This window comes from Tauraco erythrolophus, chromosome 5 (genome assembly GCF_009769465.1).
Source record: "Tauraco erythrolophus isolate bTauEry1 chromosome 5, bTauEry1.pri, whole genome shotgun sequence".
In the NCBI taxonomy this organism is placed as follows: domain Eukaryota; kingdom Metazoa; phylum Chordata; class Aves; order Musophagiformes; family Musophagidae; genus Tauraco; species Tauraco erythrolophus.
In genome coordinates, this window is record NC_141469.1 from 22,771,837 (window position 1) to 22,795,479 (window position 23,643).

Here is a 23,643-nt window from a genome sequence, read left to right on the forward strand (position 1 = left end):
CAAAACTCTTTGGACAACGCAGTCTCCAGGGATGTCAGATTTCTCTCTTCTGATTCAAAGGATGGAGCAGTTTAGTGGAAAAATCAGCCGTCAGACTAGGAAAGGGAAAAGGCTGAGATTTTCCGTTGGACTTATTTAAACCCGAAGTGCAGAAGCCCTGAGCTTTGGGACAGCAATAGAGCCACCAAACCAACTAACGACCAGCTGTAACACGACAGCAAGGACTCATGACCCCAACGCTGAGGTTGGAGTGAATAAATTCCCTCTTCAGCCCTGATTATTCCAGGTGACCTGCATGGAGGAAGAGTCTCTTTTCTTTTTTCTAGAGTGAAGACTCTGACACCTTTTTAGGATGCTCCTTTTTTCCACCACCCTTCAGCGACAGCCATGAGAGAAGATGAGGGACAAGAGCTTCCCTAAGGCACTTTAGGCAAGATATGCAATTGCAGCCCAGAAAGCCAACTGTGTCCTGGGCTGCATCCGAAGCAGCGTGGGCAGCAGGTCCAGGGAGGGGATTCTGCCCCTCTACTCGCTCTCCCGAGACCACCCCTGCAGTGCTGTGTTCAGCTCTGGGGTCCTCAACATCAGAAGGACATGGAGCTGTTACAGCGTGTCCAGAGGAGGCCACGCAGATGATCTGAGGGCTGGAGCACGTCTGCTATGAAGACAGGCTGAGAGAGTTGGGTCTGTTCAGCCTGGAGAAGAGAAGGCTCCAGGGAGACCTTCCAGCAGCCTTCCAGTACCTGAAGGGGCTACAAGAAAGCTGGAGAGGGGCTTTTAACAAGGGCGTGTAGAGACAGGACAAAGGGCAATGGCTTTAAACTGAAAGAGGGGAGATTTAGATCAGATATAAGGAAGAAATTCTTCCATCTGTGGGTGGTGAGGCACTGGACCAGGTTTCCCAGAGAAGTTGTGGCTGTCCCATCCCTGGAAGTGTTTCAAGGCCAGGTTGAATGAGGCTTTGAGCAACCGGGTGTCGTGGAGGGTGTCCCTGCCCATGGCAGGGGGGTTGGAACTAGATGATCTGTGAGGATCCTTCCAACCCAAACATAGAATCAGCGAATGGTAAGTGATGGTTTCAGGGGATTGCAAGGCAGTATGTGGGCACAGCAGCTCGCCCCCGTGTTTTGGTGGAGGACGTGTCTTCTTTTTCCTCCTCTCAAATTCAGTACCTGGCACAGGGTTGAACACAGTCTGCTCAGAGAGACACAAACACCTTGAGATCCACCACCACCATGGCACGAAACTCACCCTCACCCCAATCAGGAGTCTTAAAAGCATCTTGGAGTTATTTCTTCCCCCTATTTTAAGAAAGCAGGGGAAAAGAAAGAAGAAAAAGCAGGGGAAAGAAATTTTAACCAGATCATCTACTTTTTATTTCAGAGGAAAGATTTGCATTATTTACTTTTATTTATATACATGTACTTCACATTTGTATTTAAAATGCACAGACCTCCCAATAATTTTCTCGTTCCTGCTTTAAATTAGCTGTTATTTTACAATACAAAAAATTATACCAAAAACTGCAGTCCTAAATGTGTGTATGTATAACACCCACAATCCCCAGCAATGAAATAGTTTACAATACTTGCTCGTATTTACATATGAATGCAAGAAATGCTAAATTATACATATTAACAAACTAAGCCCAAGTCTGAACACAGATAAGAATCGTAAATAATTACAGAACAAAGAAAAAAAAACCCAGAATACAATTAATTCAAGGATCCTAGTGTAAAGAACATTTATTGTGCACAAATTTCAGAGTAATATAAAACTCTATTTTTATTTTCTTTTTGCCTTTTTTTTAAAAAAAATAATAATGGACTGACAGATGTTACACTCCCCCACAAGTATTTTTTTTTTTTTTTTCCTTCTTTCTTCTGGTGAGGTTTGTGGAGTCAACGATAAATGCAGAGGAAATGCCTAAAGAACTATAGTACCTGGAAGACGCACAAAAATAGCCCATGTGTAGTGTCAGAACAAAGTAATAAACTCAACAAAACCTGCCCTGATGCAGAAGCAGAAAAAAAACTTAGAATATACACATTATTGTAGTATTCCTAGCACGGGAAACTCATCTAATTTAAGCAGCTATCAACAGAAAAGCAGCATGAATTTGCCTACAATTGCCAACAACGCATCCGAAAATGAGTACCGCACACCTAACCCCTCCCTTCCCATTGCTCCCGCGTCCCCAAACGCTCCTGTGTCCATTGTCCAGTGGCACCTTCTCATTTCCAACACGCGCAACTCCCTCTCCCAACCGGCTCTTGAGACTTTGCTCCGAAAACCCAACCCCCCTTCCCCTTCCCCAGGAGTATTCCCAACTGAAGATAAAAAGAAAAGGGGGAAAGAAGAGATGCCCGCAGCTTACTGTGAGTTGGATGGATGAGTTTAAGAGTCACTCCCGGCATGTTGGGTCTGTTCTTTGCTTTGCCACAAGCTCATTGCTGGCAAATCCTGGTTCACATGGAAAAGGGTTTTTACAGGTCGAGAGATGCAGCTGATGCTCCTTCCCTAAGTCGGGGTCTCGTGGAAAAGAAAAAGCAGCTGCTAACATCTGGAGCAGTCAAGGATGGAGAACGAGCCTCATCTTGGTGGTGCTGGACTTACAGCAGGGTACAGGAAAAGCCTGAAGTTTGCTTTCAGCCTCTTGAGTTGAGGGTATTCCATCAGAAGCTCATCTCAGCTAATCTGGGGCCAAGCGAACTGAACTGCCACCTTAAAACCACGCGATAAACCCACCGACTACGTACTCTGGTCAAAGTCCACTGCAGAGAAAAGGTTGTTTCTGAGCAATATTTAGTACACAACCTACCCCTAAGGAATCTGTCAACAGGGACCGTCACGCTTTTACGGTGCCGTACCATCAAAGTTTGCTAAATGATACGCCATGACTTTATGCTAATCACAGGCATTACCTCACCATGTCCAGCTTTATTTTGGCAATTTCAATACAGCGCGTTTTAAGCCCAGGGAGAGTGGCAATAACTCCAAAACTGTGTGCCATAAATCTTCTTGTATTCAACACACTGACCCATCTCGTGGCAGGGTCTCCTGTCACTCGTGCTACAACAGTCCAGAGAAAATTCTGGGCTAAAAAGAAAGGAAAACGGTGAACAAAAAAATGTGCATTATCTGGAGATCCAATGGCACTGTTGCTTTCTGGAATAAAAGGGCTCCAACATTTCTGATTTGGTATTAATTTTTTTTAAAGGCTACTCTGAAAGAATAAAAGCGTTCTGGGGGTTGAGACCTTGAATGCTGAATTTCAGCCAAACGCCGGAAAATAGTGATTTTGAATGGAAATCACCGGCACAATCTTAATGGTAGAGGCTTAAACTGCTGACTTAATCCTCCAAGTAATGACTACTTTAAGTACATTTATTACCTGTCTTCAAGCGTTGTTTTTTTTCCCCTTTCAAATGGAAGAGCCGTATTTTACTCTGCTTATACATTTAAGTGAAATGCATTTGAATACATAAAAGTCAAGTTATGCCTCCCTGCTTTATACTGCAAGATATCACGAATATAATTTGATGTTTCTTTAAAGCTCTGGAAAGTTTTTGAATACTCATCATATGAAGAAGTTATTAAGACAAAACTCATACATCATTTAAAATGCATCAAAAATACATTCAATATTTTTGTGGTTTATATACACTTTAAATCTTTCCATGTTCTGCACGCTACTGTATAGTTTATGTACAAGTGCAAAATCAGTGTGTTATTTTTCATTTATTTACAGATTCTCCCATGAAATAAGGGTGCTCTTCCCCACCCCCCAACTCCAAAACAAATAAACCCACAAATCCTTCACTTTTGATATTGGCCTGGTGATAAACCACTGGCAATTCTTCTTCCCCCCTCCATCCATTCCCACTTTCGTCTCTATTTTACCTTTAAGTTGGGATGAAACTGTTTGCAGCAGAGATATGTATGAGAGTTCTCTTTTTCCCTCATCAGTATGGAGATAAGATGCAGAGCAGAGCTACATCCTAAAGGAGCTGTTTCATTTTATTTATAGAAATCAGTCTCATTCCTCTATTTACATTTTTTTTTTCTGGTTCTGCTAAACCTCAAAAGTTCGATCATTTTTGCTCATCTTTCCAATACCCGACACTTAACTTTGCGGCTACACTTCTGGGCACACTTCAGCTTTTGAGATCAGACAACTCAGCTCTCCAGGGGAGAAAAAAATACAACCATCGACGTCTTTTTGTTAATGTAAAAACATCCCACCCCTCCAGGCCTATTGTTCTGAAAGCTGTTTCTGTCCAGGAAAACCTAAGCAACAACTTTGAGCACCTGCTTAAGCGCTGTCCTGAATACGGAGACTGAAGCACAAGAGCTTTCTCAACTCAGGTTGGCAGTTTTCCTCCCCAAAAAAGTGTCGGGGAAGCGAGAAGACATCTCTGAACATGAGGATGTGCATCACAGCTGGAAACACGTAGAGTAATAACAGGGAAGGGATTTTAGTCCAGTACAATTTCTCTAGTTCGGGTTAGCCCTATACACACAGGAAGTTAGAAAATATCTTCAGGAGATGAATCTGTCTGAGGTAATCTGTTTATCAGTTAAAACTTAAATTGCCTAAACCCCTTCATTCTAAAAGACATAGCTCACCCCTTTCCCTCCCATCATTTCTTTTCCCCAGAGGGCATTTAAACTTCTAGTTTAGAAACAGATGCATTATACATATATATACACACATACATGCGCACATATGTGGGGGGGTGTATATATATATTAAAAATGCATTTTTTCCACAGTATTTTTTTCTGCAGTCTTGTTGTATTTGTTAAATGACACACTAAATCAGAATTACAACCCACCACTGTCTCTAAACCAGCAGGCTGTCCCCCATCACTGTTGTCTGGACACACAGAGCAATTCATGTCTTTATTGCGATGCCACTGTGCTCCGAAGAGCTTCTTCAAAAGACATGGTTGAGAAAACTCCACCAAACCTAAAATGAGTGGCTGATATGTGATCGATCACCAAAACGTGCACAAAAAAAAAAAAAAAAAAAAGAGGATGCAGTTACTTGGGAAAGGGTGCTGTCTCACCAGAAGATTCAAGAGCACTTTCCTTCACTCCCCTCAATTTGGTACTTCTCCAGTTGATAAATACCAGATGTCCTCACCAGAAACCAGCAACTCAGCGACCCGAATGAAACTGCACTTACTGTGATTAAGCAACAATTACACGCCTCGTTTGGCACCTTCACGTAACATCTTCCTACCAGCTTCAACATCATGGCTTCGCGTGGCCCCGGCACCGCGCCACATTCCAGAACCAAGGGAGACATCGGGTATCGGCACGCACAGACTGATGGGGTAAGTCCAACCTTGAACCTCAAAACACAATCCCAACTAGTCAGAGTACTTCAGATGGTTTGATACACCTCCCAAAAGCCGAGCCTTCTCTTTGCTGTTTGCAAGTCCCTTCCTTTCACCAACAAGTCACCTTCTTCAACATCTAAGAGAGTTCAACCCCAATGGGAAATATCAGTAACGGATCACGTAGAACTCAAATCTGTGGCCAAACGAAGCTGGTCTGCTTGCTTTTTTATTTCTTTTTTTTATATCATCCTCAAATGATCTGGCACCTGGAGTGTTGCTTTTGACACCCTCTAAGAAGATGGAGCAAATCCTACTGCTGAGGAGCGATGCCTCTGAGCTCTGGCACAGCTCAGATCTCGTCCAGAAGAATGGCAGGAGGGAAGGGGGAGGGAAAGAGGCCAAACGGGCAGAGAAAATCAGAAGAAATATCATGTATCTGACCTGGAACAGAAAGTGCTTCTATTAAAAGCGCTGGTGAAACCAGGAGTTTTCTTATGAGATACTGAAACTCTACCTTCCCTCCAGATATTCCCATCTGGTTGAGTAGTTGGTCAGGAAAATGCCATCTTCTCCTGACTGCATGTGATATATTACAAAGAATGCAGATTGCCTTGGGTGACTACACTTATGTGTGTGCATATATATATATATATATTTAAAAGGAATATAATTATGTGAAAAACAAATGTGTGTACCAGTCTCCTCACTCCCTAGATCTGTTCAAGTCTAGGCACTTGTGTGTGGCGTACTCCAAGCAGGTTAAGACTACGTAAACACCGAGTCCTTCAAAAGCAACATTTGACTTCTCCAGGTATTGCATGTGGTCTGAGCAACACGCGACATCAACCTTTAAACCATCCCAGCTTTTGCGTTCCTGATGTTCCGGACCACGATGACTACAAAAACGCTGGATCTGGAAGAGAGCTCCATTTAAATAATGAGGGAATAAACGTATAATATTAAAAGAAAACAAAGGATGAAGATGCTTTGAAGATTAATAGTAGTGTTTATGTGTTGAGAGCTGACACCTGTAAACACTGCATCTCTTTCTTTTTGCACAGTTTGATAAATACATGAACTACAAAGCACTTTCCATGTATAAACCTGAGTGTCATTCACCTCGGACTACTGTTCTATTTACACTGACCATGAACGGCGGCGATCGGATGTTACTGAACCTGCAATAAAATTATTTTACTTTAAACTTGAAGAAAACAAAGGAGCAATCTGAAGCCACGTGTCAGTAAAACTTAAGTGGAGCAGTTGTCAAATAAAGCCAACTATCACGTAGATGAGAGAAAAAGTCGGGTTCAAGGAAGTTGTGTTTTTCTGAGCGCTTCGAGTCTCTGCGACACAACTTGGGAAATGTTCCTCCTCCTCCTCCTCCTAGGTATTACTTTTCCATTTTGTTTAAAACCCTATACAGTTTCTGATGTCCATGCATCAAATACAGGTTCCTGGCTGTGCAGGGGGCTGCTGTTTCCGATTTCGTATTGCACCCGATTTCTCTTTGTAGGCAATGGGCATCTGTTGTGAAATGTCCACCAGCGCGCTGGCCACCGCGAGACCTGGGGCGACAAAACAGAACAGTCACAGAAACAAATCCTTCCGCCACAGCTGAGAAAAACCCTCCAAGCCACAAAACGAATACCGTTTTTTGAGTTCTTCTTAAAAAAAGCAAACTAGAAAAGCATTTTGGCTTAAGAGATTAAACTCTAGCAGCTATTCTGAAATAAGCTTTTAAATACTGCATGTTTTACTGGAAGCAACTGCAGTAGAAGCAGCTGGCAAGAAGAAGTGTAGGTATTAATGGATGTGAAACCCATAATATTGAAGGGAGGTGTCTTTCTCTGCACCGGTAGATATACTGGAATAAATGCTGAAAACATCTGTCCACGGAGGTTTCACTGCACTTCCCGGACACCCATCATCTCTGTAACCTCCTCCCAGCAGATCCACAGACAAACTGCCATTGGCCATCTGGGATTTAGCTCAATGTAGCTCACAACCAAATCATCCCATCTCAAATCCAGCTAATAATACCCTTTTAAGATCCTCTGCTTCACCGTGCTCACTGGGCACTGGAGAAACTCCTCTTAAATCACAAACTGCCCAGGTGACGATGACGTCTCAGTGCCCTGACATCAGATCTGAGTGAGAGGGGGCGGGGAACAAGGAAACCTTAAGCTGGATGGAGAAAACCTCTCTATCCAGATCTGCTAAGAGGAGGGCAAGGATGCTTTGAAAGGACTTGATGCCTCTCTACAAATGGAGCTGGGAATGGAGGGAATGGGCTGGGAGCCAAGTTACTTTCATAAGTAACTACTGCAAATCTGCTGCACCAGATCCTCCTTTTTCCTCAGCCATAAATTAAAGTGTAATCCAAATATCAAATGTTCATCCATCAACTGACCCAAGAAATTGAATCAAACCTCAGGTTAGAAGCCAGCAGAGCCCGAGCGAGCTTAAAATAACCCGAGCACATCCTCGGCTGCGGTGGGGATACAGCAATTACTATGGGATCAAGTCTGAAACTTTAAGGTGAATCTGTCAGATTGGGGAAGGCGCACTGAGTTAATACCGAGCCAGTGGAGACGATGTTCCTCACCTGACTGTCCTGGTGGTGGTATACCCCCAAGTCCTCGAGGCAACCTCACGAACACAGAGAGAACGGCCGCTTTGTTCCCAAAGCAGGGCTCCAGCGCTATCGGCTTCGGTACGGTCTGCAGCGAGGGAAGAAAGAAGAGAAAACAAATGTTACACAGCGTGCTACACCCTCCCTCTTCCCCCAGCAACGTCCTCCTCACATCGTACAAGCTTCAGGGCATGAACCATGTTTCTGCGCTTGGCAAGCTTCCAGCGCGCAAGCAAAGCTAAAATCAGCGTTGGCAACCACCGAAACTCCAGTCATTGCAAAACCCACATTTACTTAATAAAACCCAGCTATTAAAAAGTCAAGCACTGCACAAGGCTTATATTTCTCCCTAAATTCAATAACGAAGGAGCGGCTCATGCTAAACAACAAGATTGAGGTTTTTCGATCTTTTTCCCCTTCCGAACCCATCAGCAGCGTATCACACACATTGGCACGTCTGACCGCTGCGATCTGGTGGTTCAACTCCTGCTTCCAGAGTTTAACTCCACAAAAAACCTTCACAGCATCGTACGCATTAACATGGTAATGAATATTTATCCCCAAACCCCACTCTATTTCACTGTTGTTTGCTTCAAGCTGTGCCCCCCTAGTTTTGTCTTTCATTTCTGTTCTTTCCGAAGGGGTCGTGTTCATTTTCCAGTGGTCTTCTGTTCTTCAGTAGCTGCTTGCTCTGGGAGCCGAAAGTGCTTTAAAAATTCTACTGGATTGTACTTTCCTTTTTCCAACTGAAAAGCAGAGGATTCATTAGAGGAAACATGAGCCGGCAATGTGCACTGGCAGCCCAGAAAGCCAGCCGTGTCCTGGTCTGCACAAGAAGGACATGGAGCTGCTGGAGTGGGTCCAGAGGAGGGCCAGGAAGATGATCCGAGGGCTGGAGCACCTCTCCTATGGAGACAGGCTGAGAAAGTTAGGGTTGTTCAGCCTGGAGAAGAGAAGGCTCTGGGGAGACCTTCTAGCAGCCTTCCAGTACCTAAAGGGGCTACAAGAAAGCTGGAGGGGGGCTTTTGACAAGGCGATACAGTGCCAGGACAAGGGGCAATGGCTTTAAACTGAAAGAGGGGAGATTTCAATTAGATCTAAGGAAGAAATTCTTCACTCTGAGGGTGGTGAGGCACTGGCACAGGTTGCTCAGAGGTGTTGTGGCTGCCCCATCCCTGGAGGTGCTCAAGGCCAGGTTGGATGAGGCTTTGAGCAACCTGACCTAGTGGAAGGTGTCCCTGCCCATGGCAGGGGGGGTGGAACTAGATGATCTTTCAGGTCCCTTCCAACCCAAACCATTCTATGATTCAGCAGAGCAGAGGACCAGTTTGTGATCCCAGCTCTGTATCTGGCTTCAGTGACCTCCCCTATCCTAAGATGGACTTCTCTGAACATGCATTACTGAAGCCTGTTTACTCTGAATACAAATTATTTCACACTTACTTTACAAACATGAACATGAAATCAAGTTTTCAGATAAAATGGGAATTGATAACTATGAAGATACAATGGGCAGCCAGCCCCCTCCTGCCTTGGAGGAGCAGAGGACTAGATCCCTTGCTGACCCTCGGTGCCTTTGAACATCACCCTCCGACTGTACTCTAGTAAAGATTCTATTTGAATGGCCAACAGCTAATTTCAATACATATTTAGAAAGACAAAATGCAACGGCACGACCCAGATACTGAAATATGTTCCCATCTAAGCCAGGCCCCGATCCCACGCACGATTACACATGATCAGCATTATTGTGGAATGGGACAACAGCGAGATGAGGATGCAAGTCTAAGCCTATGAGTACAGGTACAAGAGACCGCCTTTTGTTCCACGTAAGCAAAAAAACCCAAGAAACTCTATTTTACTTGACACACTCAGTGCTTTCTGATTTCTTGTTTAGTATGGACAAATTCTACCCTGGTATTAATGAAATAATTATGGCTTTTCCCATTAGGCATAAAATTGTAGTACTGTACTTAAATGTTCAACAGAAACTCAATACAATGCAAGACAAAAAAAAATGAACAGGAGTCAAACAATGCTATTAAATTACTGCTGCTCAATAAAAAAGGAAAAAAAAAGAGACGACAGCAAGCAAAAGGGAAGTTAAAACTGTTTCCATATCTCATATTTACTGTAATGATTGCAACACCAATTTGTTAGGCTGTGCAAGGTAGATAAATACGTATTCTACAGACTGTAACGACGGGAGCTGCCGTCTGCCCGCTTTATGACTGCAGATTTCTTCATCTTCTCCCCACCCCCACCAAAAGGATCAAACTCGAAATAATGCTTTTCCCACAAAGCAGCCGAGCACACCCTGGTGCTACATCCCACAGGCGACTCAATTAACCAGAGGTAACGGAGAGAGCACAGAGAAGGCAACTGCAGAAACACAGCCCATGGACTTCAGGCGCACGAGTGGGAGCGTGCACCGAGCACAAAGCTTTACTTTTGTTCGGAGAGAGCCAAGTACTTTCCTTATTCCGTGGTTAAGAGCACGGTCCTGCTGAACGGCAGAGGCTGGAGCGCGGTGCCTTGGGTGGTACGGTGAGCGCGCACACTCATCCTCAGCGTTGAGCAGAGTGAGTAGCAAAGACCAAGCAGAGAAGCAGTAGTAGGGGGAAGAGAAGGATGAAGGAGCAACTGAACAAGTTAGGAAGAGTTTAACTTTTCTAATGTCTTTTATATGTATTTGCTTTTAACTCCTACTGGATTAATGATCATAGAAACGATCCGAGGGCTGGAGCACTTCTATGGTGACAGGCTAAGAGAGTTGGGGTTGTTCAGCCTGGAGGAGAGAAGGCTCTGGGGAGACCTTCTAGCAGCCTTCCAGTACCTAAAGGGGCTTCAAGAAAGACGAGGTCATACTTTTTTGTAGGGCCTGTAATGATAGGACAAGGGGTGATGTTTTAAACTAAAAGAGGGGAGATTCAGACTAGATCAAACGAAGACGTTTTTTACAATTAAGGTGGTGAAACACTGGCACAGGTTGCACAGAGGAGTCGTGGCTGCCCCATCTCTGGAAGCGGCCCACATCAGGTTGGACAGAGCTCTGAGCAGCCTGATCTAGTTGAAGATGTCCCTGCTCACTGCAGGGGGGTTAGACCAGATGACTTTTAAAGGTCCCTTCCAACCCAAACCATTCTGTGATTCTAATCAAAACGCTTCTGCAACTCTGTTCCTTCCCCAGCATAAATTGTGTAACTCTACTCCCATATGCTTCGTAGTGTCACGAGGATGCTCAGCAGCACACTCATCATCCTCCAGCCAATATACAGAAGCAGGAGGCAGGAAAATACTTCTCACGGTCACCAAATCCAGCCCTTCGCTAAAGCTGGATGACTGCACAACGAAGTGCAATGCTTTGCTTTAAAAGCAGCTACATTTTCAGCCTGTGCCATCACCTCTGCGAGACCTTTCCAAAGGCACCCTGCTCCTGGATTTCAGTGCTCTGACACCACAAACTTTCTTCTAATCTCAATTCTTTCCCACCTAAATTTATTCATCCAGCTGACATTCTTCTGTGCCTTAACCCTCTCCCTGGGCTTTACCTTATCATTCATATTGGTCTTTGTTTGGCTCATCTGGACGAATAACACTCTGACTTTCTTTTCTGAACACAAACACTACCTTCTCCAGCTCTCCCAGCAGTCCCCCTCCGCACCTCATCTGCTGCTATGGACCATGGGTGACCTGAGGGGCGTTTCAGACTTTTGACAGGGACTCTGTAATGGTATCAAAACCACCTTGAGTCTCCTGCACATCATAAAAACGTAAGGAAGAGAAAAAGTTCATTATAGAGCTCTCAGTCACAGAGCTGAAGGGACTTTGAGGGCAATTTAGCTCATCTCTCAGCCCCAAGCAGGACTCTTTCTCCTCCTCTGCCCTTTCCAACTAATGAACCCTTAGTGTGCAGCAGAAACTCTCATTACGAGTCCCTGGGGGCATGATCTTTCCCTTTCCATGGGATTTTTATTTTTATTTCATTCCTCAAGGTCACACGTCTTCCTCCTTTCTGCTCTCCTGATCCCGAGGTGAACCATGAGGAGCTCGTACACCGGTGTCACTGGTGCTCAAAGAGCCCCAAACAGGCAGCCGGTGCCGTCCCCCAGCGAGCGACAGCCGACCTTGGCCACCTCGATACCTAAAATCCAGTGTTATTTCGCAGGGATGAGTCTGACCCTCATGCTGCAGTGAATTTTTCAATCTATTTGATGTACTATGGATAGCTGGGGTCAGAGGACATACTTCTGAGCTCCTTCCTTCCCTCGTCAACCTGCGCAGAAAAGCTGAGCGTTAGTAAAAAACTGATGATAGTTCACTGCATGGGGAACTTTCTTTCTATTAACCATGCAAAGCAAGGAAATAGAGTTTCTGTAACGATGCATCCAAAATTTGTCAGGCAGTTGCAAGCTAATTTGGAATGAATTAAGCACAAGATCATCTTCCTGCAGCTAATCTTGACCTTAAATCTAAAAGGGGGGGAAAAAAAAAGGTCTATTGTCCATCAAAACCAGCCATTTTCCTGAGACAAGCTGCAGTTAATAACAGCAAAAACCAGCATAAAGAATCGAGTCCTGCAAATTTATTTTTGACAGCGCCAGTTCAGGCACCTGCTTTTTGAACTGTGACTCATACAGCATCTCATCTCCGAGCGCGCGCTCGCCAGGCCAAGAGACAAAGCGCAGCTTGATGAAATGACTCACGCGCCAAGTGACGGGAATGTTGAATTTGATGCAAGTAAGAGGTCAGCGGGGAGTGAAGGGCACGCTGTGCCCTCTGCGAGATACAGAGCAACTCGGTGGTGGAGCCTGGGGACCATAAGCTGCAGACACGGAGGAAAACACATGTGTAATTCAACCAGCAGCTTACTGGCTGTCTTGCCTCTGCATCTCACCCACAACCGACCTTGTCGTGAGCCTGCTCGTGTTTTGACATGACCTATGTAGGTGCTACCACGGTGCAAAGCAGCTAAGGAGAAGCTGGCTGGCTTCATCAAGTTGAGTTCCAGTACCTAAAGGGGCCTACAAGAAAGCTGGAGAGGGACTTTTGACAAGGACGTGTAGTGACAGGACAAGGGGCAATGGCTTTAAACTGAAAGAGGGGAGATTTCAAATAGACCTAAGGAAGAAATTTTTTACACTGAGGGTGGTGAGGCACTGGAACAGGTTGCCCAGAGAAGTTGTGGCTGCCCCATCCCTGGAAATGTTCAAGGCCAGGTTGGATGAGGCTTTGAGCAACCTGGTCTAGTGGAAGGTGTCCCTGCCCATGGCAGGGGGGTTGAACTAGATGATCTTTAAGGTCCCTTCCAACCCGAACCATTCTAGGATTCTATGAATTTTCATGGGAAGACCTCAGAAAAGCCCATGTCTCCTTTCCTTTCCTTCCCCACTTCTGCCTCCTGCATGGTTTCCAAATGCTCGGGTTGCAGATCCAAGCCGCTCTACTGCAAGGTTTAGAGTGGACTTAAGAACCAGAGATCAGGTCATTCTAAATGCTTGTGCTTTGGTCTGACAGGTGGCTTTTAATGGCCCACTTAAAAATAACCACCATAAAATACACAGATCTCCAAAGTTTGTAACACCTTTCGTCAGATGGTTAAAACCAGCCTCTGCCAGAAACTTTCATTTAGAGTGTTTTGATAAACTCATTGTTGAATTATAGAAGCAATTCCTTTTTATTGAAGGCTTAATGGCACAATAAAGTAGACATTATTCAAATCTATGCAAATAAGGTGCATCCCTCAGACACTTGGCTCATGAGGACTGCTTTGCGCAGTGCCTGATGAGCGGAGTCCCACACCGGGAGAGGAGAGCAGAGTCCAGCTGCTGGAGCGGGTGGACTAAGAACACAGTTAATGGGATAAAAGGATCTCACCCTTGGTGGTGGGTCAATCCAGATGAGCCAAATTGCTGTCCAACAGCCCATCTGTCAGGAGCCGTGTCCTCAACTCACAAAACACAGAGCACTCCTGCACTCAGCGAACAGCCACAGAAGGATGTAAGAAACGTGCAGCCAGAAGACTGTCTCCATTCTGGTGGCAACCAGGGTGGAAGTCAACGAAGAGGATGACGTATCTGTGCTATGAACAGACAACTGCAGCTGGTCTACCCATCAGACACCCTTCCTTAAAGCTACTCCTTGTCCTCAAAAAACATTGTGAGTGTGCTGGAGTCACAAATTTCACACAGCTGATAGCCTGAACTTTTCTTCTGCAATGGTCCTGGACTGTTCATCCACACCAACAAAGTAACGATCAATGGAAAGGGTGGGGGAAAAAATAAAACAAAACTAGGAATCAGGAGACTGGAAAGGTCAAACAAAGATCAATAAACCAGCAAATACATCTCAGCCTGGCACACAGATTTAAACACGCTTTACTTGGCGATGTGCACCCTCAGGACGGTGAGCTGCAGAAAGCGCAGGCAGCAAGTCCAAGGAAAGGATTCTGCCCCTCTGCTCTGCTCTTGTGAGACCCCACCTACAGTGCTGTGTTCAGCTCTAGAGTCCCCAACATCAGAAGGACATGGAGCTGTTGCAGCGGGTCCAGAGGAGGCCGTGAAGATGATCCGAGGGCTGGAGCACCTCTGCTATGGAGACAGGCTCAGAGAGTTGGGGTTGTTCAGCCTGGAGAAGAGAAGGCTCCGGGGAGACCTTCTAGCAGCCTTCCAGTACCTAAAGGGGCTACAAGAAAGCTGGAGAGGGGCTTTTGACAAGGGTGTGTAGTGATAGGACAAGGGGCAATGGATTTAAACTGGAAGAGGGGAGATTTCAATTAGATCCAAGGAAGAAATTTTCTACATTGAGGGTGGTGAGGCACTGGACCAGGTTGCCCAGAGGAGTTGTGGCTGCCCCATCCCTGGAAGTGTTCAAGGCCAGGTTGGATGGGGCTTTGAGCAACCTGACCTAGTGGAAGGTGTCTCTGCCCATGGCAGGGGGGTTGGAACTAGATGATCTTGAAGGTCCCTTCCAACCCAAACCATTCTGTGATTCTGTGATTTGTTTTTAACCAGGAAACACTATCACACATTTCGCGTTAGGCAGCACTTCGAAACAGCGATGATCCTTTTTTTTATAAAAATAATAAAATTAATGGTATTTTACTAAGTGGTGACACAACCCCATTGTTCCTGGAGGCAGTGAAATCTGTTGTCAACTGCTTTCCCCAGATGATTTTACTGGCCAAAACCAGCACTAAAAAGTCAAGCAATTTCAGTGGTTTATGAGCTTTGATATGTACTTAATATGTGTAAAGCTTAAACAATTACAGAAGTGAAAAGCAGTCAGAGACCTATTAGGTCATCTAATTAGTTCACCATCTCTAGCAGGATTTTCTACCCAAACAGGGCATTTTCCAGGGCTTTGTCTGGGCTATTTCTAGGTGACCCAGGTGTAGAGTGCATCACCGGTTCCCTTAGGAGACAATTTCACAGCCAAACGCTTTTCGCAATCAAGTGGAATTGTGTGACGTTCAACCTAAACGTTTCTTTTCTATTTCGTCTCGTTATTTCTATTTACCCTGCTTATACTCGACAAATTCTAAAGGTTAATAATGTGCCACATAAAACTAATGGCTAGAACAATAAATATTCTGTGTAATTTCAAAAACACAGCATCAATTTTATTTAGGTTCTGTAATATACTGCCAGCATATTGCTTTTCAAAATGTATTAAAAAAATACTGTAGAGAATTTTTTTTCCTTAACAAGAAAACATATTTCTGTGGCTGGATCAAATAATTCTTACATGGTTTTCAATTTCCAGTAAGGAAATTAAAATAAAGCAAAAATCTTATGGTGGGGGAAGAGAAGAGGAACATTACTGAAACAGTTCAACTTTATTATTTGATTCTACTTCTTCAGATGATTTCACTCTGTAAAAAAAGGGTCAAATTCCATTTGCAAGTTTTTAAATTGTGCCATTAAAAGCTGACTGAACATTTGTAAAATAAGTTACAAGCAATTTTCTATAAAAAATAGAGTATTAAGTTTTAAACATCATATTCTCAGGGTAATATGTGTGTCCTCCAAGATAGAGATGAATGAACTACCAGCAATAATTTGCAGCAAATGAGTCTAGATTACAAATTTACATTTACCTTGTCCCCGATATCTACCTTGGAAGTGACACAGGGGCTGGGGAATGACTTTCTCACAACTCGGCCCCAGCACTGGGTTTCCTGCACGTGAGGAACTAAATAAAAGTCATATTCAAACCCTCAGATGAATGCTAACAGTCTGAAACTGGAAATACAGAGCCCAGCACCCTGAGTTACCACTCACCCTTCTTTTTCAATTCCCTGCGGATGCCTCAGGGAGGGGATGGGATGGATGAGGCCATGGGTAGCGAATCTGGGCAAAATACATACAGCCAAGGGTGGATATTTATTTTGATTTTGTACGGGTGAAGGGGCAGGATTCTTCTGGTTCTTTTTGACCACTTGGCTGGTTTTTGCGCATGAAAAAGTCTTAAGTAAAGAAATCCAACAAAATAGGACAGTTGGATGAAGACTGCAAACATGAGACACAAAACAAGGACTTGGCATAAAGGAATGCAAATAGGTCCCCGATAATGTTTTTTGAGAAGCTGCTGGTGATATTAGTACTTCAATCAGAAGAGATACTTGTTTGCACTAGAGGGGAAAAAAGAGCTTAGAAAAACCCTCTCCTTGCACTCCTTCCTCTCCCTCCAGCAAATTCCTCCTTATCAGCCCAAATCAAGGTCCATCCTGCCGAAAAATTTACAGTCTTCAAATCAAAAACTAGTTAAATCTCAATTATCAGCCAAATATTCCCTAAATACAAGGCAGGATTAACAGATGTCTCTGTTGATCTTCTGATAGCTCCCTTCCAAATATTTATATTCCGAATTATATTATGCAAGTGGGAAAAGCTCCCCCTCTAAGTCCCCAATTTTGCAACAAAAATCAAAACAAGATACCAGGCTCGAGCTAACTGGAAATAATTCATTAGGTGAAGGTTTTATCAGGTATTTTTGTTGTTGCTTTCGCAGTATGGATCACAGTCAGACTATACGCAATTCCAGTGCAGTTAAACCATTTTACACACCTCGGATGTCCGGTAACGCTCCTTTCTTACCACTGACAACTCCATCCGGCAAGGCACTCCTTCAAAGGGATCATACACTTTGCCATGAACCATAAAGCAGGCCAGAATAAGCAGAATTAACACCGAATATAAAGTACAAGATGGGACGTCACTTGTCATTGTGCATCCCTCAGCACCCGGATGCCATGGGAAGGGCTCCTGCCATCCGCTCACGCACACGGAGTGAGGGTAACGACTGGAAGCGTTTTTAGAATCACAGAATCATAGAATGGTTTGGGTTGGAAGGGACCTTAAAGATCATCTAGTTCCAACCCCCCTGCCATGGGCAGAAACACCTTCCACTACACCAGGTTGCTCAAAGCCTCATCCAACCTGGCCTTGAACACTTCCATGGATGGGGCAGCCACAACTTCTCTGGGCAACCTGGTCCAGTGCCTCACCACCCTCAATGTAGAAAATTTCTTCCTTGGATCCTAATCTACATCTCCCCTCTTTCAGTTTAAAGCCATTGCCCTGTGTCCTATCACTACACACCCTTCTCAAAAGTCCCTCTCCAGCTTTCTTGTAGCCCCTTTAGGTACTGGAAGGCGGCTAGAAGGTCTCCCCAGAGCCTTCTCTTCTCCAGGCTGAACAACCCCAACTCTCTCAGCCTGTCTCCATAGCAGAGGTGCTCCAGCCCTCAGATCATCTTCATGGCCTCCTCTGGACCTGCTCCAACAACTCCACGTCCTTCTTGTGTTGGGGACTCCAGAGCTGAACACAGTATTCCAGGTGGGGTGGGGTCTCAGGAGAGCAGAGTAGAGGGGCAGAATCCCCTCCCTCGACCTGCTGCCCACGCTGCTTTGGATGCAGCCCAGGACACGGTTGGCTTTCTGGGCTGCCAGCACACATTGCCGGCTCATGTTGAGCTTCTCATCCACCAGCACTCCCAAGTCCTTTTCCTCAGGGCTGCTCTCAATCCATTCTCCACCCAGCCTGTACTTGTGCTTGGGATTGCCCCGACCCATGTGCAGGACCTTGCACTTGGCCTTGTTGAACTTCATGAGGTTCTCACAGGCCCACCTCTCCAGCCTGTCAAGGTCCTTCTGGATGGCATCCCTTCCCTCCAGCGTGTCGTCAGCAAACTTCCTGAGGGTGCACTCAATCCCACTTTTGCTAAAGACAAGGAGACAGCTACACACTGACGTACTTTGAACGCCTCAACGTTAGCGCAGGGAAAAGCTCCCAGAACCAGCAAACGCTGGAAACCTCAGAAATAATGCTTTGGAAATTCAATCGCATTTTAAAAGGCGAGCTAACAAGCCTGAGCAGGCTGCCTTAGACAAGTCAGGCGAAACAAAACCAGCCTTTCTGGCCTCGAAGGCTGCGCGCGAATCATCTCCAGCAACTGCCACATCAGATTAAGATTATTCAGTTCATGTTTTCCTCCCTCAATTTCATCTCCTTCCTCCAATTGTTCTCCTTTTGAGGATAATGAATGACTCTCCCTTTCAGTTTATTTATAACCACCCTTGAAAAACCTTGACCTGCTCCATCCTCCGCCAGCGCATCTCAATAGCCTGGTCATTTCTACTTAAGACTACTTTGAAGGTCTGCCCTTGAAGGTCTGCCATCCTTCCCAATCTCCCTGCTTGCATGAGGACCCCCAATCTCGGCTCGGTGGCATGTTGAAGTGAGATCCTTCATGCTTGCTGTGCTTAAGCTAACCTGTCTCATTTTAAGCGAAGTGGGTTGCAAGGGGGTCACAGAAGCTGGTCTATCAGCAAATTTGATGGACTAATCACGGGTCAATAACATGTCAAGTAAGGGGGGAAGTGAGTCATCAAGAGCGACAACCAGAACAGGATAAAAAGCTGTAAAAACCATCAGTTCCTTGGCCCTTAGTTGTTCTTCACTGAACATCTCTCATTGCATGAAATAGCCCAACACAGAACTACACGTAAAAATTAAGATGAAGTCGCCCCGTAGAAGTGCTGGAGCTGCACAATGCTTCATTTCAAACCATTCCTCACCACAGTGGTACCCCTGTGGCTTCCCCAAATGTATCGCCCTGTGGCACACGACTTCTAACTGCTCTTTTTTCTGCCTCTTACTGACCGTTGCAATGTCGTTGCAAAGTAGAGGTAACTTCACAAGGGCACCGCTCAGATGCGAAATACAAGTAGACTGAAAACATAAATCTGTGGTATCCCTTTGCCCACTCCTAAATCAGCCCACCACTTCATCTCTGCACTCCTTGAACAGATGGGACCTTCTGGCAGTCTTTAAACCACTCAACAGCACTTTCTTCCATAACAAAGCAAACTAATTACTAGAGTGAGATTCTATTTTCCATCATTTTTTCTGCTATTTTTGAGGAACCAGCCAGCTTGGTGAGCTGATGTCTGACTAAGGATTTGCAGTGAAGCTATTTCGCCCTCAGAAACCTAACACAGCAGAATTAAACGCACGTCGGCATGAAGGTACAGAACATGCTAAATGAACTTCAGAAGGATTTAGCTCACCAAATGCTTCTCTCACTCCATTTAGGCAACTATATAGACGTGGATAGTGTGTTGATCATGGATGCAAAGATAATCACCTCTTAACACTGGCTGCGCATGTTGGATCCCCAAACACGGCACAGCAAAGGCTGCTCTACGGACCAGCGCTACTGGGCAAATACTGTTTTGCAAGAGTGTTTTTCAAATCCTCTAAAAGCTTCCAAGACAATTTTTTTCCTGACTTAAGGACAAATTTTTCTAATGCAACAATTTTCTTGTTGACCCTGTAGGTGTTTTGCTCCAGCTAAGCAGTTGCTTGCTATGCTGTGTATGTGTTTTTCCCAAAAATGTACAAGCGTTAACTTCACGCTTTTACCAACTTCAAGATATCTGGAAATCCATGTCAGAATTACAAATTTTCCATATTCTTTCAGAAAAGCTTCTTCTAACAAACACTGCAGAGGACCACAGGACTTTGATTAATTAGATAATAAGATTTTAAAAAAAAGCCTGAGTGACAGTAATTCCAGTTCAGACACTTGGATGAGACCCAGATATCCAGGGATGTTAAATATTCTTAGAAAAAAAAAAAAATTGCGATAGGCAGCACCTCGGAACGCACAGAAAGCAGCAGAGAAAAGCCAATGGATTTTGTAATAACTAAGGAAACTTAGCGCTAGATTTGCGATCCACTGGGTATTTGTTGAGTGGGAAATAAACCAAAGCAGCTAGTTACGTGTTGCCTAGCTGCAGACTGTCATATGAATAGTTTCCCTGCAGGTAAATCACTTTCTATTACTTCTAAGTACCCCAGGAAAAATACTAATTGAAAACACAGTTCTAATACTGGCCAGCTGGAAAACATTAGCTTAGGATGGAACTAGCTTGACACTGGCTGCCAATTGGCTACGCACAATGGAAAAGGAAATTAATCTCTTGCAGACAAGACGTCCCATTTTCCACTTCTCCTCTGTAACCCTCAAATAAACTCGTTATTAACCAAAGGCTTTGATTCACACGGGGAAAGAAAAACATCAATGCATTTACGATAACGCAAGGCTGGATTTCTTGCATTAAAAGGAAGGCTCTCAAATTTTGATCCAGCGAATGGCAGAGTAACCGGAGAACTGCTTACAGTCCGACAACGCAGCAACATTTCTCTTCCCTCTTTTCTTGGCTAACAATTAAAGAACAGACCAAATGCAAAGAAAAATGCACTTCCACATTCCTGTATCGTCCCAAGCCCATCTTCCATCTTGCCAACAGTTTTTTTCCCATGCAGGTGCAAAAGGGATGAGGAGAAAAAACAGTCAACCTCATAGAAATAGAGACTGCTTTTGCACTTCTATTTAAATTCATTTATATGTAGCATCCAACAGGCCAGACTATCTCAGAAGAGTCATTCCCCAAGTTGCTCACAACCCACAAGCTCCTCAAGCCTCTCTCCCCTCTCCATGTGATTTCAACTTTGCTGAAACGTTCTAGACTTTTATGCATACTTTTATCCCCTACCCAAATTCTCCAAAGGTGATTAAAAAGTATATAAACCCCCTCCAAATCTAATGACTTTCTTTGTCATGGAAAAGCATCCTCGTTCTGCACTCACATCTTCCAGCAGATGAAGTTACCTGCTGGCACGACAGTCCACGTCCATGTTCCCTACCTGGCTTCAGTTAACGTACAAGGTTTGTGTTATTTGCCCGAATCAGAGCGTCTCATTTTTGTCTGAAGTGGACTGAGAAATGTTTGTATGAGTTACCAGTGCAGAAAGCGATTAGCAGTTGGTAACGGTTTCTGGGTCTGAAAAAGGACATCTGTCCACAGTCTTACTTATTACGCTTAAAACCAGCTTCTCCATCCATCCTTGAGTAACCCAAGGAAGTCAGACAAGTGAGATATGGAAGATGACAGCTGACATGGGAAAACAAGGAGGCTTAGCTGCAAGTGAGAGAAAGATGAAATCCTGTCTGCGGTGCTGTCTATGGAAACACCTCAAAAGAGAAGAGTTCAACGTTCCTATAATCAAAGAAGAAGCTGAGAAGAAAACAAAAAGCAGAGAGCTATGGAGGAGAAAGCGAACAACAAAGCCCCAATGAAAAAGGGAAAAGCACTGCCAGCTGAACGAGAGGTGAAATAACACACTAATCAGAACATAAGAGACCCAACGATTACTATCTTCTGTGTAGTCTATGAGTGCAGACAAACTTGTCATGAGATCAAAAAGTTTGGGACAGCTTTGTTCTGACCTAATTCTAAAAGGAGAGGTGCTTTTAGTTAGCTTATTTCCAGCAAATGGAAAGAGGGGAAGGGGATTGCCCCAGACAGAAAGACTGCATCCCAAAACCATCAGCAGCCAGGCTACATTCTTGCAGATCTGCCTCCAGCCCTATGGGAACAGCCATACACATCCCATGGCTTCTTCAATGACGCAATGAAAAAAAGGTTCATTCTAATTTGTTGAGTGACAATCCAATTTTACAAGCATGTATTTCAAAGTCTCGGTGAGCTATTAGCAGCTAATGACTTCCAGTGCCTACCGTTCTTGTAACAGAGGTAGAGGAATTATAAAAACTCAGAAATCTGGAGTCAAATGAAAGTCAACGAGGAGCAGAACCACTCAGAGCCTCCAAGGAGAGGTCCCAGAGACAGGTCAGCTTAGCTGCCCTGTCACTCAATTACCCCAAACTACTGAGTGCCTTTGAAAATTTTACTTTATTTTCACTAGGCTCTAAGGTTCATCTCTGCAAAACAGGGACAATAATCCCTTACTTTAGAAAAGGTAATGAATAATTCATGACACACTCCAATGTGGGGCAATCACAGGAATCATTCAAGCCTGGGGCTAAAGGTTTGGATGGAACACAGTAAATATCAGAACAAATCATGAAACTAAGACAATATATTGAAAAGCTTCTTCCTCACAGCGTCCACCCAGAAGATGCTGCAGGACACCAATCAGGTGAAAAAAGTGTTACAACTCACCGTGAAAGACTATATTCATAAATAAATAAGGAAGAGCTAAAGCTATACAGGCTACCTTAATCGGGGCATTTCCTGATACTAAGGCCAAGATTTAAATGTTAGTACACACCAAACAGAAGTTCTGGGGTCAGACTGTTTTCATGTGCTTTACAATAATTAAAATATACACTTCTTTTATGGAAAAACACAACTTGCTCTCTTGTCACAGCAATAGAAGGTGAGAAACTTTGCACCTGGACTAAAGAGGAAGGCTTCCACAAAACTGAAGTCTAAGTAAAATAAAACAGCTACCTTAGAAAGGAAAGAAAAATAATCAGTGTTGTCACGTTCTTAACCTTTTCTTTTTGTACACAAGTCTGTGAGTCAAAGCATCACATCAAAAAGATCTTTTAATTCATTGGTTTCCTTTTAAATATGCTTTTCCTAAAAATACGTGTCGTGTCTAAGAACATGCCAACCTGGTGTGAGACAATGATTTCTCCATGCTCCTATTTGCACATCACAAGATGTATTTGACCATATATATATAATCAGAAATCCACTGACGCTATTACAGTAGGCAGACATGATTATACTCCTGTTTGCTTTGAGATATCACAGAAAAACGGTTTCTATTTGCAGCACCTATAGCTATTTCTAGCCAAATGTTCTACTGTGTAAAGCTGCGTTCTTCTCTACTACGAGACATAAAAACTAACAAGGCAAACACAAAATCTCATACCCTACAAAGAGTATAACTTTTCTCTAAACCAGCCCAAGAGTTGTAAACGCATACCTGAAAAAACAAAAGCAAATAAACCCAGTATCTGTTGGACCTCCCAGACATACGGTTTCTTACAGGGATATAAAAAATAGGGATTTGGAATTCCTGCTTTAACCACACTTTAAAACACACGCCCATGATTAATTGTGGTAAGGACCATCCTAAAGCACCAGCTCTCACCTTTATGCTTCCCCCGATGAGATCTGGTGGCTCTTCATCTGTTTCTAAGGCAACGTTGATGGAGGCGAAGGGCCGACTTGCCATCTGTTGCATCTCACGGAGTAGTTGCTAATTTAATAAACAGAAAAATATTATTATCATATTGTTCCAACACAAAGATGAAAAAAAAACCGAACGTGTATCT

The 23,643-nt window shown here is 44.1% G+C and overlaps 1 protein-coding gene across 1 annotated transcript in view; it reads right to left on the reverse strand.

Annotated features, from left to right (window-relative positions):
• Positions 1-1,410: 1,410 nt before the first annotated feature.
• Positions 1,411-23,643, reverse strand: part of ATRN (attractin) — a 165,901-nt gene continuing 143,668 nt past the window's right edge. The window contains exons 27-29 of the mRNA XM_086611323.1: positions 23,460-23,567; positions 7,957-8,071; positions 1,411-6,916 (exon numbers count right to left, since the gene is read on the reverse strand). Of these exons, the coding sequence (XP_086467449.1) occupies positions 6,792-6,916; positions 7,957-8,071; positions 23,460-23,567 (348 nt within the window). The 3' untranslated portion in view covers positions 1,411-6,791. The remainder of the gene's footprint in view (positions 6,917-7,956; positions 8,072-23,459; positions 23,568-23,643) is intronic.